This window comes from Embiotoca jacksoni, unplaced genomic scaffold (genome assembly GCF_022577435.1).
Source record: "Embiotoca jacksoni isolate LCO1_2020_lvr unplaced genomic scaffold, fEmbJac1.0.p SCAF_19, whole genome shotgun sequence".
Lineage (NCBI taxonomy): Eukaryota > Metazoa > Chordata > Actinopteri > Embiotocidae > Embiotoca > Embiotoca jacksoni.
The window spans coordinates 4729559-4748791 of NW_027185329.1; the positions used below are offsets into that span (position 1 = coordinate 4729559).

Genomic DNA, 19233 nt, shown 5'->3' on the forward strand with positions numbered 1-19233 from the left:
ATGTGGAAGAAATCATTCTGGCAGGGTGGAGGCGTCTATCTGCACTCCTCAGACATTAGCCATTGTATCCAATAGCCTTTGTTGTTGTACAGTAGTTACAAACTGTGTTTGTTGTTAGAGTGACAGCCACTTGCTTAATTCCACCACCAGACAAAGACACGGCACAGCGCATCTCCTGGCCAAGTTTAAAAAGCGCACTATTGCCTCCTGAGGCATAACAGTGCAACAAACAAAGAAATGTCCTTATGCACTGGCGTGTGCAGCAATTGGCTGGACAAGAAACAAAGAAATAAAGAGGATGAGCTGTTTGGCAGGCATGCAGACAGTCAATATAATTGCGGTTTGTTTCGAATTACCTTAAAAATCTAAAGTGCAGTGTGGATCTTGTAATTAAAGTGAACTGGTAGAAATGAATGCACGAATTATATGTAAAACGCATATAAATGTTAGCTAAACTTTTGGTGTTCTTGGTGACAGTAAGTTATATCATTCACCCGACATGTAAGGGTTCTTATTCTGTACATGAAGACATAGTCAGGTTTCATCCTCATCTTCATAATCTCCTTAAAAAAAAGTTGTATCCTTGTCTGTATTGTTGTATCTACAGTTTATATTGCCACTCTAAAGATTAAGTTTTCACAAACTCCATCCAGAAAAGTGTTTGTGGTCAGCTGAAAGCTTGTAGGGGAAACGCCACCTAAATTGCGCCAAGCATTAAATTTATAGCAACACGCTCCCGGGCATGTTTTAGTGGTTTCTGACATTTTGTTGTGGTTGCAGTGGAGGAGGTGGTGATGGCGTTAGCTGGGGGGTTGTCTGGAAGTGAGGCCGGCAACAGAGGCGGGAGGTCTGTGAGACTTTGTGAGAAAGTTTGTATTAAATTCCCATTTCCCCTCATTGTGTGGCGAGCTGGCCTGGCTCCACACGCACTGATCCTGCTGGGCCCTGGGAGCTGAAGCAAGGGTGTCACTCACACCTCTCCGGCCTCCTGAATCACCCCCCTTTGATTTTTCCCACCAACTGCAGTTATAAACCCCTGACCTCCATCCCAACACACTCCATGTTGTCTGATAAAGAAATCCTTCCCAACTGGATCAGGGAGATGTAAAGAGATGTGAATGATGTATGAATGTGTATCTCAAAGCGTGCTTGTGTGTGAGAGAGAAAAAAAACCCTGCTGTGAGCGATAGAGAGAGTGTAATGATGAAAGACACAGATTTAGAGATAGTGCATGTGTGTGAGAATTATTAGTATCATTTAAATGCCTCCATTTTACCAAGTTGGATTTCCCCAAATATAAAGAGCCATAAAAGCCTGATAAACTCTCCAGCAGTACTTCTACTGTATGTGAGTTCTGATTGTGTTTACGCTCTCATACGATCTATCTGTCAAAAGCTTCTTCAGAGGCAGATTTCCAACACTTTAGTGAGAAACTGACAGGTTTACTCGGTATTATCCAACCCAGAATCATGGCAAAATGTGAAAAAGCCACGCTTTAGGCCTATCTCGGCGTGAAAGTTACACATTTCAAAAGCCTGAAACCTGAAAACACACACGTAAATGTCATGTATCGCAAGGTCCTGCAACAGAAGCAACACATTTTGGCAGTATTAGGATGCAGGAGGGTGATTTGGTGGCATTAATCACAGACTGCCATGCGAGACGATTATCCAGGAGGTGACAATGTTTTTGTTGAGTTGTTTCCTGGCCCAAACCATGTTTTTATTTTTCCCTAACCCCAACCAGGTTCTTTCTCCTAGCCCTAAACAAGTTTTCTTTCCCTGACCCCAACCATGTTGTTTTTCCTAACCTCAACCACGTGCTTATTTAGTAACCCCAACCATGTGTTTTATTTTAAATTTCCTATAAATCACAGGAAAACGTGTAACTTTCACACCTGGATAGGCCAAAGCGTGACTATTTCACGTTTTGCTTTGATACCGGGTTGCATTATCCCAAATATGATCTGCTCAAGGCAGTAAGCTAATCATGTTCCAGTGGAAGTGAGTGGCGTCTAGCCTTCAGTTTATTAAAAATAAACAGATAGGGATTCACAGATCAGTGCATGCATGGAACATATTTTAAGTGCGTATAAGTAATCTGCTTTGTACTGTAGAGCCTAGTTGTGTAAAACAGAATACAACAATCCAAGATAGCAGCCCATCCATTCCAAAGTGTCCTGATGCATCCACACTCAAGCGGCTCTTTTCACAGACCCGTTAGTTTTAGTTGTACCCACTGGCTCAAATTGTTACGGAATAATTTTGGAGCATTTACCATGCTCACCAAAAACATGTTGGTCTTTAGCAAATGTTTTTGTAATGATTGTGTAAGACCAATAACAAGTATTTTGGTCCAGCGGGTCTCATGTGACACAGCACAGCATAATGCTTTTCCTGGGGCTTTGACCGAGATGCTGGGAGACTGTTGTAGTTCTGAATGCTTCTTATTAAAACAAACCCAAGTTTATTCCAATGAACTGCTTCATTTTATACTAGTTGTGAAAAAAGGGGAGCAATATGCACAAATATACTTTGTTATACTTTACCATTATGTGTTTTTAGTTCGTATTACCATTTTAGATGTTCTGGAGAATCTAAAAGCTATCATTGAACAGTTTAGTGTTGTACCAGTTATTGAACTGCTCCTATTCATGTACTGATGTTGTCGTAACTACTCGCTCTCAGCTGGACTTAATTACTTTGTGGTCACAGACAGTTTTTTTTACCCAGATATGATGATGATGTAACTCACTTTCTACAATAAATATTTAAAATCAAGTGACAAGCTTCTGATTTGACATCAGTAGTGGTCAGAGTGCTACAAATGTGTAGCAAAAGGTCACAAACTGATTCACACTTTTATGCAACATTATGTTTTCAGGTTGTCTGTCTGTCTCGTGAATGCGATTCCTCAGCTACGACAGAAGGGAGTTTCTTTAAATTTGGCACAAGCATTCACGTAGACTCAGAGATGTACTGATTAGAATTTGGTGGCCAAAGGTCACAATGTTTGTCGGCCTTCCCTCGAACATTCATACTGTCATTTAGATAGAATTTGACACAAATGTCTAATAGGTTGAAATGGTGATAACATTTTAGACCCAAAAGGTCAAAAGTCAGCTTCACTGTGATATCATAATGTTCTGCAAAAACACACTCTCTGGCTATTATTTAACACCATAGCTCATGAACAGAAGCCGACACTGTGACCATATTTCACACTTAGTAAGATATTGGATCGGTGACACTAGTCTGAAACTGTGGTGATTGTTTAGATTGTTTGTGCTGTCAGGTTGAAGATGTGTGTGAAACATCCACATTTTAGAAATAAGCTTCTTTCCAGCAACACCCATACTTTTACTGTCAACATTGTGTTCTATCAGAATTGGCTTTATTGGCCGAATTCCTTCAACAGTATCTGAACCGGAGAGCTGATGTACGATCAAAACAGAGCCAAACATACGTCAGTGCAAATACCTTCACACAAGCACATAAACTGAAATGCGTTAAAGCCTTCACATGAACACATCTGAACTGTGCAGCTGTAATAATGACTGGAGACACTGAACCACCTCCTCGGACATGAAGACAGAAGTGTGGTGAGATCACAACAAATGAGATCCTAACCTTTGTCGCATGTCGCTTCCTTTCCTCTCCCATATTTCCCGTCACTTTCCACTGTACCCTTTCTCACAAAGAAAGAGCTGCCCATCTAAGTAACCTTAAGGGGAAAATGTCTCCAGCAGATGAATTGACACACGGAACGATGGGAAACGATTTGACAGAAGACAAAAATATTCAAAGTTAGCGTGGCCACAGGGCGAGCGTGATGGGTGAAGTTGCTGAGACACAGTCAGAGCTGTGCACGAGACATATAATCTTATCTGAACACATGTTTGTAGACATGTATAGCAAATCATTAGCCCTTACCTCTTTACTATACAGACACACACACACACACACACACACACACACACACACACACACACACACACACACACACACACACACACACACACACACACTGTGTACCACCAGGGATATACTGAGCGAGTTATTGACAGGTTTAACGGTCTCATGATTCAAGTTTCAAGTTCTCCATGACGGGAACACTTCCCTTCCCTCCCTTCCATTTCCTCCGGCTCCACCAGCAATCTCATTACCATTATAATACAGTTATACAGACATTAACCTCATGGTTAATTTCAAGCCATAACATAGACAGACTGTTAGATGGCAGGGATGGTATTTCCATCTAAATATTCCTCCATCAGTGTGAACAGTGTAACCAGTGAACAGAACGTTACTACCTCAATGTAGACAACAAGTGGTTTGAATTATGAGAGAAAGAAAATGTGAACTGACAACTTACAGAATATACATTGTTTGTGGCTATGTGAGGAAATGTTCAGCTCTCTTACTCTTCAATACCAGCATGTATGAGAGTGAGCGGATGGCAAATGAACGATCACTGCATCACTGGGGGTGTAGCAGCAGGGTTTTCAGAGAAAGAAGCATAAAGGGATTAAAAAGGATGATATCTCATTATAAAGTAGCTCTTTTTATTGTTTTAAATTATATATTGTTCGGATGGTGTTATGGACAACAATGGACATTCACAGGGTGTGAAATACTGATGTTCTATCGAAGTCATTGGTGTCAGAGCATAGACTGTATATAAAAGTGAACGTAGCTTCCAGGTTTGAAAAATGAGGCCAATACAGAAGTGTCTTAAACTACAATACCAACGAGGGCCACTAGGGGCTGGCTCTATAGACTCCCGTTCAACTTCTATTATGAAATACAAAGTCAATACATTGTTTTCGGCAAGTCAATTTAGTGTTGTTCGCTAAAGTCACTTCTTCTTATTAGTTTTCTGGCAGCCTATCTGAATATAATTGGATTATTTAGATATAAGGCCTCAAGAAGTGGCATTTTTGGGGTCATGTCTGTTTGATTGACAGGCCTGTGGTGCAGTTAGATTTCTGCCATCAGTGGGCGGGGCATAGTGTCCTCGGGTTCCCAGTCAGATCGAGTCAAATTGAGTCACTGTTTGCTTTTCCCCAGCTTGTCTAAATATGGTTACTTCTGTCTCCAAAATAGAAAGACTGGGATTGCCAAAATTCGAACCCGAGGCTTCGTAATGGAAGCTCACAAACCAATGGGTGACGTTACGGTTGGTTGCCGTTTGTGTCAGAGAGATACTCACAAGTTGCCGTTTTGTGTCAGCACCGTGAAAGAGAAGTGACGGAGTAGAAAGAAAGAGAGAAAGGAGGAGGTTGGATGGACCAAACACAGCTTTCACTCAGGTGATCAGTGTTTGAGTCCATGAGAAAGAAACCGACATCATGAGTAACTTAAGTAAGGTAATTGCGCCATGTAAAATATTAAACTAACGTAATTTACATGGCATGCACAACATTACCTGCGTAAAATTACTTTTTAAACCCAAACCGTGATCTTCTCCTTAACCTATCCATGTGGTGTTTGGTTCGTTAAACCGAAGACACCTGGTGCACATCTCTGGGTTGAAAACAGGTTGAACTGGCAGCGTTTGGCAGCACTACTGCAGGGAGAAGGCTCCTGCCAGCATCCCTGGCCCACAACACTGCTGGTAAATTCATGCATTTTGTCCCAACATGGTCGCATTTCTGTGCCAGTTGTAACGAGTGTTGTGGCTTTGACGGGACTGCTCTCTCTTGCAATCTGTGCTTTCTGAGCTACTTTCACGCACAGTAGGAGTAAATGTGTGAGGTTCTTTAGAGTTAATGTCTCCCATCACAGTTTCTAACCAACATGATCTAACTGGGAAGGGGAACGAAATACATACTCTGGTATGTTAAATCTAAATATTTTCCAAAACCACTTGAAAGCTGCATATTCTAGTAGGTTTGATACGTTTCCTCCCTGAGAGACAAAACCAGTGAGCACTAAGCAGTCCGTTTTATATCCTCCAATGGCATGAGTAACGAGGCTGACAAAAATGACCTAAAAGGTTTATCTACATGTCTTGGCAAAAATATTACTGCTGCTCAAATAGCTAGTTGATCCTTTTGTGGCATTTACAATGTGCTGACGACATGTTATGAGGTTATTTACTTCCATGAAAATGTGTGCCAGTAATTGAATATAACTGTAACAATTGCCCTTTAAACCAGTTTCACCATCTAATTATACTTTTTTTAGCACTTACAGTTTATTTATTTAGCACCACACAACCCAATAACGGCAGCGTACTCTGTCTGTTTCCCGTTCATTTTAAGAGTTTGTCTAATTTTGTCTATATGAACACGACACACAGACACAATCTGGACTCACACTAATGTAACTGGGAAGAGGCCACATGCTCATAAATACTTTTTTCCTGCCCATTCATCAGTCTCACACTGGAAAGAAAATATGGTCCAGAATTGAGGCAGCGTGACCCGCCACCAACTCTGGTCTCCCAATCTGCCTCCTGGGGGCGAGGTTGGGGCACTGTGAATGTGGACGGGGTGATGTGGGTCCACCACCAGATGCACAGCTCGGTGACCCGTCAGAGTGACACCAAACAAACCCTCCGTGTTGTCAGGATGTTGATGGATGTTGATGTTTTAGCCCCTGCTGACCTGGCACAGGTACATATACTGTACACGCAGACACACACCTTACTGATGGTGTTATGGAAAGCCTGCAGATCAGACTGAGGAAATCCCAATCATAACAGCGTGAAGTCGACCTGTAGGTTTGATGCGATAAAAAAAAAAAAAGAAAAATAAAAGAAGGTGATATTTTCCAGAACAGGCAAAATGGTTTTGATAGTTTACCTTTTGAAAGGTCACATATAATCCTGAGAAGCTGAGCTTTTCAGTCTGCTTTGCATATCAATCACAGCTCCCAGAAGACGAAGGCTTTGTTATATTTCTCTCCTTCTGTCTGTGCTTTGGTTGCAGTACAGGTTATAGCACTAAAATTGCCCTTAAATTATTTGAATGATTCCAAAAAACAACTTTTGTTTGTCTTATAGGATTCATTTAAATACTTCTTTCTTTGTAAAATGCTGCCAAAAGAATGAAAGAAATTTTGAAAACAATGGCACAAACAATGCATTATTCCTGACTTGGCCATGGTCTGATGGAGCTGTTTTTTTCATCACTGTTATTATGCAAGTTATGGCTGCAAATCCTAATGACAGAAATAGAATATCAGTCCCATCAGAACGTGGTATCAAGGATATTGTGGAAAGGGAGTGGTTGCTGAGTCCAGCCAACTCTGTCTCTGGAATATTACAGGCGTTTTTGAGGGAGTTAAATAAGTGTGGGAGTGCTGAGCTGAAAGGCAAGATTTTCCTTTAGACTATAGCCACAGAGGCCCCGGAAGTGTGATTACCTGGGGAAATGATGTGAGCTGATGTTAAAATGATAGAGTGAGCCAGGGAGGATTAGAAGTGAGGGGTTTACAACAGAAGAGAAAAGCGAGAGAGAGAGATGGATGAGCTGTTGTTGCTTGTCCTTAGTGTCCAGAGAACTTGAGCCAGATTCAGGAAGAGGTACTGCTGCTGCAGGCTGATATGTGTGTGAAGGAAGTGGAGGGAGCGCAGGGGCAGGAATCACCCTACAGGCAGGAAAAAGCCTGTGGAGGTGATGGCGGGGGTGGAGGTGGAGGGTCTCGGCTCCTGTCTGATAGCTTGTTCAACAAACACACTCAGACACACACATGCACACAGTCGGACATGGTCACAGCTCCGCCGGCTATAGGTTCTTGTTCCCATCAACTAGTGGGAAGGAGGGACACAGCTGCTGGTGCCAAAGCATAAATGCGCTCGCAGTTACTGAGGAAGTTGGTGTAAGTAGGCTTTATTACATGCTACAGTGCTGCCGGGAACACTGGTGCTGCCAAATGCAGGCCGTGCCATTGTAGGAAATCCACTTTTTTACCATACATGTGCTTTTGTAAGCACCAAGAAAAGCTACAGTACTTGTGATTCCATTGGAATGTGCAAAGAAATTTGTTTAAAAAACATAATTTTGGCATTGCTGTTTGATTTAACAACAACAGTTTTCCACGTGACTTTTCGGCATTAAAAAAAAGCAATTCTTGGTTAGTTTTATGACTATGAGACTTGAGCTTCATCCAAAAGTACATATTTTAAAAGACACGCCCACATAGATGAACTCCCTCTGTTTCAATTTAAGTACATTTTACACTACAGTGCCTTATTTCACTCGCTTTAAAACAATCTTTTGGCTACTTTTCTGTCTGAGTTCGTACGCTGCAGTAATTACCAACAGCCTGCAGTTGAGGCGTTTGGGTAACATCGGTAAATTGTGGGATTTAGCGATAGATTTCATGTAAGGGGACATTTCTTAATTATAGAGACAAAAACATAACCACGGTTGCAGTCTCTTCCTCTAAACTGATGGAAAATTAAAGATTTGTAACATACTGTAACTTTCTTAAAAATGGTATTAAAAAATGTATCGCTCAGGAACCGATATCGAAGACTCTGCATCGGTGCCGATATTGAACATTTTTGAACAATACCAGGCCATGTTGCAGACACATCTTTTCTGCAGGCCAAACCTGAAAAAGCAGCCGTAATAAGTCTTTCATTATGTGTCATTAAATGTCAAATTCCTCAGCCATTTCTGAATTCTGCAACACTCACTTTTTGCATAAATATTCTCACAGCGTTCACAGAGGGATTAGAAACAGCCAGTTAGAGTTTAATAAAAATGTGTTGACTTTTACATGACTCTCCCAAAGTATGCAGATCAACAGTACGGCGTTGTAACACCACGGATATTTTCAATGCAGCTTCGTCTTAACAATTCCACAAACGATGTGTTTCTGAGCTACTGAGGCTATTTTTCTGCAGCCAGTTTATTATTCAAAGTATTGTAAAAGTCTGTTGTACATTAACACAACCATGACATCCAAAAAAAACAGTAAGGTAATGGCACCTACTGATTAACATACCATTTAGATAAATAACTTTCCTTAAAGAGGAAGCATGCAGGTCAATAAACACTAAGCTGAATGCATTTCAAAACGGGAAGGGATCCAATTTATGTCGTAGGTGTTTTTGTAAGTAGACTTCATTCACCTTAAAGAGTTAAAGAAAAGAAAATAATCACCCCAAACACCATCAAAGAGAGAAACCAGACTGATACTAATACTGTCCATTTCATCTCTATCTATATATATGCAGTGTTACACACAGTAGGCAGAAGGTGGCAGGAGATCAAGCCAAACAAACACAGGCTGTACTCTGCATGTTAGTGCCAGTGAGGTATGTAATGTTAAACCACTGAGCCCATACAGTCAGGAAACTCTTATATTAGATTAAATTAGATGAAACTTAAACAACCTCCGTATTGAAACTGGGTCATCACAGCAGCAGAGTGAAGGACATGAAAAAGACAAAAGGGCCTATTTTTGTGCGCAGAAGCTCATTTTATATGCAGCACCTGAATTACTGAAATTAGACCCCTGATATAAAATCTAATATAGTAGTCAGTAAGAATAGAAGATCAGTCGGAGAGTAATGCAAAAAATGTAAATAAAAATGCAGCTGTTTCTTTGATAGATTTACAGATTTGAAGCAGATGTGCAAAGCCTCACTCACATTATCATATTTCCAGATGGAGGCCACATACAGAGTTACAAACTCGCAAAAATGTGAACAATGTGCGGCTATCACCTTGTAAAATTTACACTTAGATTGGTCCCAGAAGGGAATTTTGTATGAGAAAGAAAAAGAAAAAAAAAAAAAAGGTAACAATTGCTTCATCCAGCCTCTCCAGTGCTGTGGATTGTCCCTTCTGGATGCTTAATGGCCAGTGGCAGGCTTGTTTGTCACATAGCTCTTCCTCCCCGAGGTGAACTGTCCATTGTTATGTACAGTGTGGCACGTGTTGTTATTTCCCCGCTCTTTCCCATCTACCCCACAGAAAGGGCCGTGATCTCAGACCCCACCACTTCACTTAGAGGACAAAGAGTAAACATCCCAAGGCAGCAAAAGTGGGGGGATCCCCCGGCCTCCTCCTAAAAATTATCCAGACTCTGGGAACAGTTGCACTGCTGCTTCTAATGACCTTCACCTTCACGTGCTGTAGATGGACCAACAACATCACCAGGGGAAAAAAAAAAAATCAATGAAATATCCAGTATATCCACAGCTTATTTAGAAAAATCTGGACTTTATTATCTTTCTGAATAAGATTCAGTTTAGATGCAGTTCCTCTGCAGTTCTACAAAACGTTTTAGCATCTTTCAGCTTATTCTTTTGGTTTTATGGCTTCTCTACTGTTTTAGTTCACTCTGTCTGTTCTTATAATTGTTATTTCAAGCTGCGGCAGACAGCATTGAACGATAGGAGCAAGCAACAAAAAGACAAATCCACTGGCTAATATAATGGATCATTAAGAAACTATAAGAGTCAATGGCCAAAACAAAGCTGAAAGGAGAGCAAAAACCGGACTACTCAGATGTCCAGAAACACGACTCCAAACAAAAACAATACTTGTCTGCTCTGTGTGTAAATAACAACTTAGAACTTGATCAACTTGTTTTTGCTGCTGCCAAAAATGGCCAAAAATTAAATCTGTAAAAGCAGGTTGAATATCAAAACATTCACCTCTATTTGCCATGTTCTTAACAATTCAATTCCACTGCAAAAACCCTGATTTTCCCCCAACGACAAGTATTATTTACTGTAATCAAAGGTCAGGTCTTTGGCGAAGATACTGAGTAGATAAAACACAACTGAATGTGAACCTCCCATAGTATCTACAGTGGGAAACCCCTCCTGCTTCTTTCAGATGATGCTGAATTATCACTTTAAGGTCCCAACCTATCGACGTCCCTGCCATCTGCCCCAAGACATGCAGCTGAAGCATCCTGGAACATACGCAGGGAGCGAGGGGAGGGAAAGAAGGAAGAGCAAGGGAGATGAGATGTAAAGATGCAGAGAGCACTGCTGAGTGGTCAGGAAGTGGCCCTATTGTTTTCAGGGTCACCTCGCTTTTCCTTTCAGAGCCACCAGAGCTCTGTTCTGTCTGCTCGGGCTGTATGTCTCACATAAACAAAACTCCTCGTCGCCACGAAAATGCATTTTGTCTGTTTTCCTCTGTCATCTACTGAGGGCTGAGAAAATGGTTTACATTTTAGATTAACAGAGCAAGCAGTGGCATATTAATGAAACTACACTTAAGCACACACACATACATGAACAAGAAGAGCTGACAGACGCATGACGGTGATTATTTGATTACTGGACCTGTGTACTCGCTGAACTACATTTGACTGGTTGCTTACAGTCTTATTTATGAATGCACACTGGTAGTTACAGTATAAACATGACATATTGCTTATAAGTCATGTTTGACCTCTTCCTGGTTTGCAACTGCTGAGTGACAGCTTTGCCTCTGAGCAGGCCTGCCTTGCCATTGGACAGAGAAGAGCAGCAGGAGGCGGGAGCGAGCACACCTTAGTTACAAAGTTAGCCATTAACCTGTCCTTCTGGGAACCGGCTGCAGAACACGCCTCGTTCAACCTTTGCACAACATTTCTCCATTTTTATACTCAATTGCGCGAGTGAGCTGATGTGACATGTGAGCGGACAGAAGGCAGGTGAAGTCTGTGAGGACACAGGGACCTACAGGTGAACAGGTAAGACTTCAGATGAACAAGATAGAGCTTCAGAGTAACATCTATAGTTTGGGTGATAGTTTTTGGACAGACAATGGAATAATTACCAAATAATTTACTAAAATCTCACAATGTGTTCAAAAAAATAAATGTACTACGTTTGCTCCAAATGCTCCAAATTATAAATTCTCAGATATACTCATACATTTACTTCTGGTTTCAGCCAAAAAGGAGGACAGTCTGAAGTAGGTATTGCCAGAACAATCTACAAGACTGATATATATTTGAACATTTAAATATTATTTTTTAAAATTGGAAGTTGTCACATAATTATTTTCTACACTGCAGGTATTCAGTGCTGCAGCGGTTGAGGGTCATTTTTTCTGAATACAGAGAAGTGACATAACCAATGTGTTTACATTTGAATGACCCGCACTGAACTACAAAGACAAATCACAGAAAATAGTTGGACAAAACTGAGCTGGCTGACTATTTTACACCTGCTTTACTACATAGACGTGTCAGAGATATTTGATGATTAAATTTGCAGCAACTAGAAAATGGATCTCAAAAACAAAATGCAGAGTTTGTACTTTGTCACTATGCGGTTGCTGCAGTCTGGCTTTGTTTTGCTGCACAAACTGCACTCTGACTTGTGTGTTGTAGGACCCGTCAGCACACTTTACTGCACTGTCTGCCACAGAACAACTCCAGCTGAAGTCAGTGGGCTACAGCAAGTGAAAGCTCGCTTGTGAGACAGATGTGGCGAGCCATAGCTAAAGCTAAATTTAGTTATTGATTTTTCCCCTAGTTGTCCTCTGCAAAGTCAGTTTGTTACTCCACATAATTAAATGAGGCACCAGCTGAATCAGTGCATGATAGAGAAGAAAGAAAACCAATAAAATCACTTCAACTGCAGATAATAATCGTAATTATTCAAATGTTCTTAAACAAACTAGTTATAACAGATCAGAGGGCTGACAGAACTCAAGTTTGTGGGTCAATATTGTGAATCATTAACCACTGCACCATCTGAATTTTTTTAGTTATTGTTGAGGTTTTACTCTTTAATGACTTGTTTGGCAAAAATTTAAAAGACTTGACATAAAAACATTATAACCTTTAGACTCCCTTTTTCTTATCTTCACTGCTTCTGTTGTTACAGGTAGTGAAACATCTCCTGCATCTGCTCATAACTTAAAAGGCTAATAATTATCATATTAAGATAAAATGCCACAGCAATTGTACTCATGTCATTTTCTATATCCATACTTTGTATAAAGATAAACTGTTCTTTTGTTCTTACAAAAAACATAAAACCAATCACCTTTCTGTCTTCTTTGATTGGCTGTTCAATACTATAGAAAACAATCATGTCACATTACATTTGACCGTACCCCAACAGTAATAACAACCCTCATCATCTGCGATGGCATATGGGATTGACTGATGGTGGCATTCTTCAATATTTAAAGTCTGCTGGTGACAAATGACGACCCACGTGTTGTCCACCTGCTGTTTTCACTCCAAACAATGGCGCACCATTAACAGCTCAATCATTAGATAACATTGTTCCATTATTTTGTACTCTATAGAACAGAGGACACTTTCAGATCTACAGTATTTATGGAACCAGGAGCTAAAACTCATCTTTAAATATCAAATATCACAGTTTGTGGTCATGGTGTAGGTTCAATAGTGTGTTTTTATTATCTTATTGGCTTCTACTCATTGTGCTGCTGCGGTTTCTCTGTTGACACTGACAGGACTGACTGGAAGGCACAAACCAAACATGACTACTCACTTATGACCCTGATTCGATTAAACAACAATAGGACATTACAATTAAGCCTTTTTCAAGGGCGTAGTTTTCATATTAAGGTAATTACAGTATTAGTTAAATAATCACTCATAAACAATGTCTCTGCCCGCTGTTTTTTTTAAATTTTTTATATAACCCGCTGCTCAATTAGATCTAATACCTATTATTCTTGACAAACAATGGCACGGCTCGGCTCCGCGCTTTTCAAAGCGAGACAAAAATACAGAACTTGGCAGTGGGATGAGAGGCAAAGAGGGAGGCTTGCTGCTCTGTGGCTTGTAAGGGTGAGGGTCAAAGAAAGGACAGCTTGGGAGTGATTTTTGTAGCCAAGGAGAGAGAGATGTTTGCTTGGTCGAGTATGACTTGTAAAAACAAACACATTTTGTGATAAGTGGTTATTAAAATGCATTATTTGTATGTGTGATTTAAGCTCTTTGTTACATAGGTTGAAAGATGTTTTACAGTTATTCCATGTCACTTTGTGTCGCACAATCAAATCTGAAACCATAAAAAAAAATGGCTTACAGTTACTTTGTCTGTTCAAAGGAGTCTGATCACACTCTGTGCACAGGATTTAATTTTGATGTTTAATTCAGTTTGATGACAGAGAGAACATTTCACACCCTTTGGCCATCATTAGTGTCTGTAAACTGACACTCAACTCTCAGTTTGGGGCAATGAAACAAAGAGTGACTATGAAAGATGGAGTTCCTACTCAAATGATACTCAAACACAGATGAGCGCATATGCAGATGCAAATGTAACCTTTTTACACATGCATGTTCACAAACAAACACAGATGAAAGTACAGCAGCAGTGCACAGTAAAACTCACAAACACTACTGCGGCTGACACACATATTTCTGGCTCCCGCAGCTCCCAGTCCTCTGCTGCCTGGTGTGTATATTTTGCTGTTCTTTGCCTGTGTGAGGACAGAACAGGAAGAGATAAAGGCAGCCCTGTCGGTGTGTTTACAGCCAACACTGCTGAAGAGAATAGCTTGAGGAGATGAAGGGGAAGAGGCCTAATGGCTGGCGCTAAGCAGCCGGGGCCCCGCTCGCTGTGAAAAATCACTTCAGAGCTAAGAAAGCGAGCAAGACATACCTTATCTTAGGTGTGCCTAAGAAAGTAACCACTAGATATTGGGGAAATAAAGAAAGCGTAAATTACTTTAACAAATCAAGACAGAGGAGCCAGTATTTAGAAAGGCAAACATAGTTAGCCAAGAAACTAATGCAAAACAAAGTAAAGACATTATTCTAATAGATGCTCTCTGCCCTTATTAAAATTATAAGTGGACAAAAAAGTCTGTGTTAAGCTCATCTCTACCCGTTCAGACCTAAATTTTATCGCCGCATCAGTAGGCTACAGCAAAGGCTACAAAGTAACCACAGTGACAATTACTCAATCACAGAAAGGGGACACAAAAGCTCCGCACTGGAGTTTTAAGATAATGGAAAATGTCCAAATATGAAAAAAAATACTAGAAATATTCAATGGAAAGAAAGGCAGGGATTAAGAAAACCAAGAAATGCACGAATATGCCCTATAAAACAGTGACCAGGCACTCTAGAATCCAAAATCCGGGTCAAGAACATAAAAATACAGGTGCTAGCAGGGCAGGTTAAACATAACAGCCCACAGTGGATGGATAGCATGGATAAAAACACAACTTGTCTGCCTGCATTGCTACGACTGTACTATAAATACAGGAAGCCAGCCTGTAGACTCATGCATGCAAATTTTTGGCAAATTTGCAAATATGAAGGTCCTCTCCTTCTAACAGCAGCTACTGTGGAGGACAGCTTTATATTTCCATTCAGATCATAACTAAGCTTTTGATGTCAGCTCACACACAACACATGTCAAAGTTCAGCACGAGTTCTTGACTGTATGCAAAGCGCACTGGTCTATATCACATTTGATAGTGTCGACTCAGTGACTATGGAGATGCATTCAACAGCTGGTTAGTTTAGCTAAGGGAAAAAGGATCAGTCAAAAGTATGGATTTTTTTTCTTCTTCTGTGCTTCGGTTTGGTTTCAGTATGAATAAAACAAACTAGATGCAACATAATGTTTTAATTTGGGATCTTTACAGGTGTTGGTAGAGGACTTTTGTAATCCCGTCTCCAGGCACAAATGATGAAAAAGGTCCCCAAAATGCTGATCTTTCCCATTAAAGTCTAATGTTGCTCATATTTGATGACACTTCCCATCTGCAATGCTTTCATATGAAATTCGACTGAAAAACTTTTCCATCTGTAGTATGTTGTTCACAAATAATGTCTGGTAGGCTTTCTGTTATTGTCCTCTGAGAATCATACACAGCCTGCAGCTCCCCTACAGTAGCAGTGAAACAGTCACTCACCACACACATTAATGAGTGATTCTGCCAGAGTTTTGAGTCAGCTAGAAGTGTGAGGGAAGGTCCTACAGTATGTGGGACTTCCTGTTTGTGACACACTTTTCCTATTGTGGATAATATCCTCTTGAGCTCCTGACAGCTCGTGCTCAATTATGACTTCTGGATTTTAAAAAGGATCCATGCAGCGTCTCCTTTTCATGATGACACACTCACTCTTCATAGATGCTAAGTGAAATATTTAGGTCATTTGATTGTTCATGTTCCTTCTGCGTGGATCGGTTATGAAATATGCATTTAATGGCACAAAGAATTCAAAGGAGTCGCACATGGGGTTCCCGGGCCATTTGTAGCTTGGTGGTATTCTACATAACTGAAGAAGCTTTTTTTTCCCTCTTTTCCACAATGCCTTTGTAGGCGAGTGGGTAAATTAAAAAAGACTCACACTGCTTTAATTTCTTTCTTTTTTTTCTTTCCCACTATCTGTAGAGCCTCATTTGCAACAGCACGAGGACTCGGATCTCATCTTATGACAATGCTGCCACCACCTTTCAGTCAGAGCTGAACCGAGGACTCCTCCATCACTCAACCTTGCCACCTAGTGGAGCTCTGGAGGCTCAGCTCTCCTCCGGTCAACAGAAAACTTCCAGACAACCACTTCCCTCATCTGGGGAGATGCCCCCAGATCCCATTTAGCTTTTACCTGCTTAAGACGATATAACACAAACCGGCTTTGCACATCATTAAACGTCAGTCGGTGAAGAAATGAAAACATCCGGCGTCAGTTACAGGAGTTCAAGAGACTGCTGAATCTTGTAGAAAGAGAATGACGTATATGTGGTACAGTATACTCCCACAATCAAGGGTTTCATGCTAAAATTAATGTTACTGGTCTTATTCAGCAAGAAGCAAACTGAGCAACACAGGAGAAGTCTCTCCCCAAAAGAGCCAGATGGAACCACCATCTAATGAGACGGTGACACCAACGGCACCAACAAATGGTAAGATTTCAGCAAAGAAAGATGTAATCACTGTCTGCTCTGAAGACAGAATACAGCTACGCTCAAACAAAATATTTGGTCGTCTGGTTTAAAGTGCTCAGTTTGGGCCTTTAGGTGCTTTCCACCATGTTGCTGCCTTAAAAAACACGACAGACTGACTAAGTAGGATGTGATTCACTGTACTGTCTTACAGAAACTTTGACAACCCAGCCTAAATATATCAGTCACAACTGGGAGTTCCTAGTGGCCGTCCTGGCCACCGCCGTCTTTGTGTCCATTCTCATCACCCTGCTGGCTAAATGCCAAGTGGTCCGGCGCTACCTGGCCAGCTACAGACACACACGTCTGAGGGAGGTAGACACTGTTAGCCAGTGTGACCCCTCAGGTTTGTTGTTTTTGTCTTTTTTTTTACATATTATATTGCCATAACAATTTGTGCAGTGGGGAAAACATTACTTATTGTGCACCTGTTTGCATTTAGCATTGAAAACAGAAGTGTTTCACTGATGATGTCCAGAGCAGAGACTGAAACAGGAAGAGACCCAATAAATCAATCTTCAAAATCTTTTTTTTCTTGTGCTGTTTACATTTGTTGAAAAGAACTGTCTGCGAGACGCAGTCGTTGCTCGTGAGCTGATTAAACTACAGCCATTAAAAGTCGATTTAGAGGTAAAACTGTCTGATCACTCAAATCCATTTCATAAGTCACTGATGATGGAGCAGCTCCAGGCTGTAACAAGAAGTTACAGATTACCGCTTTCTGTGCACAGTTTACCTCTAAGGCAACTCATTTTATATCATTTATATATGTCAGTCATGACGACGTGTTGGACTTGCATTGTAATGATTGTTGGTTGTTTTTTTTTGTTTTTTTACTGCTTCCAGGCATGGAGGTGGAATTCGCCATGCGTGGGGGACATGCATTGAACCCTCACTGCGTCTCTCCTGGGAGCGAGGAGGACGATGACGGCTTCATCGAGGACAACTACATCCCGGCCAGCGAGAGAGCGAGGGCTGAGAGAGCGGCGGAGAACATAGACGAGGACACAGAGGAAGAGATGGATGAGATTGAATTCTCCATCGCTTAGTAGACGCGTCTGTAAAACCCCCTCAGGAGCCAGAAAGCCCCCACCAATTCCACTCCTTTTTTTTTTTTGTTCTTTTTTTTTTGTGCTACACAGTTAATGTTTTCTATCACAAAATGAACAATATTAGTGAAGTGAAGTGTGTAAATACATCTTGAAGGAAGCATTGGAATAACTTCATGAAAAACATTATCATGTCAGTAGTTCCCATTGATTGCCTGACTTGTTAGTTGATTTAATAGCACTGGTTTAGTCAAAACAAAAACAACAATAACAACACGTAACTACAGTTTTGCTAAATTTAAACGGTCTATGAAAAAACATCTTGCTTTAAACAGGAATTTTTTTGTTAATTTCAATATGCTTGGATGTTATTAGTCAAGACCAATCTATGCTGTCAATTTAAAGCCTTAACAAGTGTTTGGGAATTAAGGTAGCAACAGGACCCATGTGTTGTTCTCCAAAGTGGTTTATTTCCTGGTCAAAAAAAAGATTTCAGACAGATTACCTGATTTACAAGAGAAAAAAAACAAAAACAAAGACTATTCAAATATCTATCATTTTATACTGTTACATTATCGCAGAAAATTGTTTTTTTAATTCTTCAAAATATCAGTGCCACATACTAAGATTTGTTAAATACGGAGCTACAAGGAAAGATGTACGACAGCTGCCACGTGAAAATGTAGGGCAGCTCCTTTCTACCAAGAGCAGTACTTGTAATTAGTTACTTTCCACTTTTGGCTGCTATTTTTAGCGTAACAGACTGGGAGTGTGCATGAATTCAGCCCTTCACCTACTTCTGATGACTGAACTTATCATGAGGTTTGGTCATAAAACAGTGAGACCTCAATAAAAATCAGACTGTGAGTGGAACAGCGTCACTTGGTGTGTCTTGGTGGGCCTGATCCAAACAGTGGAGCTAACTTCTGAGGACTACTTTTCTCCACCTCTTGGTCTTGGGTTGTTGTGCTTCGTTGGCCACAAACTCTAATCATCACATTCACCTTTCATTTTAAACTTTGCCACGCGTGGGGGGGGGGGGGGGGGGGTGTATAAACAACAGTAATTAAGTCTGACACTGCGTCTCGAGCAGAGGCCTGCAGCATTTCGGATCGCAAGAGACCGCGCAGCTGATGAGAGCGGTCTGACAGGTCTGTGAAGATGTCAGGCGAGGCTCTAACCCGGAAACATGGAGCGTGAAGTTCACACCAAAACCGGAACTAACGCGATCCGGTCTTCAAAATATAAGTAGACTTTAACACGGCGTGCTTAAATGGGCGTGTCAACGATTTCAGACCAAAACAAAACAGCCAGAAACTACAATATA

At 40.8% G+C, this 19233-nt stretch overlaps 1 protein-coding gene across 1 annotated transcript; it reads left to right on the forward strand.

Annotated features, from left to right (window-relative positions):
- Positions 1-11527: 11527 nt before the first annotated feature.
- cunh1orf210 (chromosome unknown C1orf210 homolog) lies at positions 11528-18779 on the forward strand. Its single transcript, XM_069152879.1, has 4 exons — positions 11528-11654; positions 16307-16818; positions 17012-17203; positions 17704-18779. The coding sequence occupies exons 2-4, from the start codon at positions 16770-16772 to the stop codon at positions 17904-17906; spliced, it is 444 nt and encodes a 147-aa protein (XP_069008980.1). The 5' UTR covers positions 11528-11654; positions 16307-16769; the 3' UTR covers positions 17907-18779.
- Positions 18780-19233: the final 454 nt, after the last annotated feature.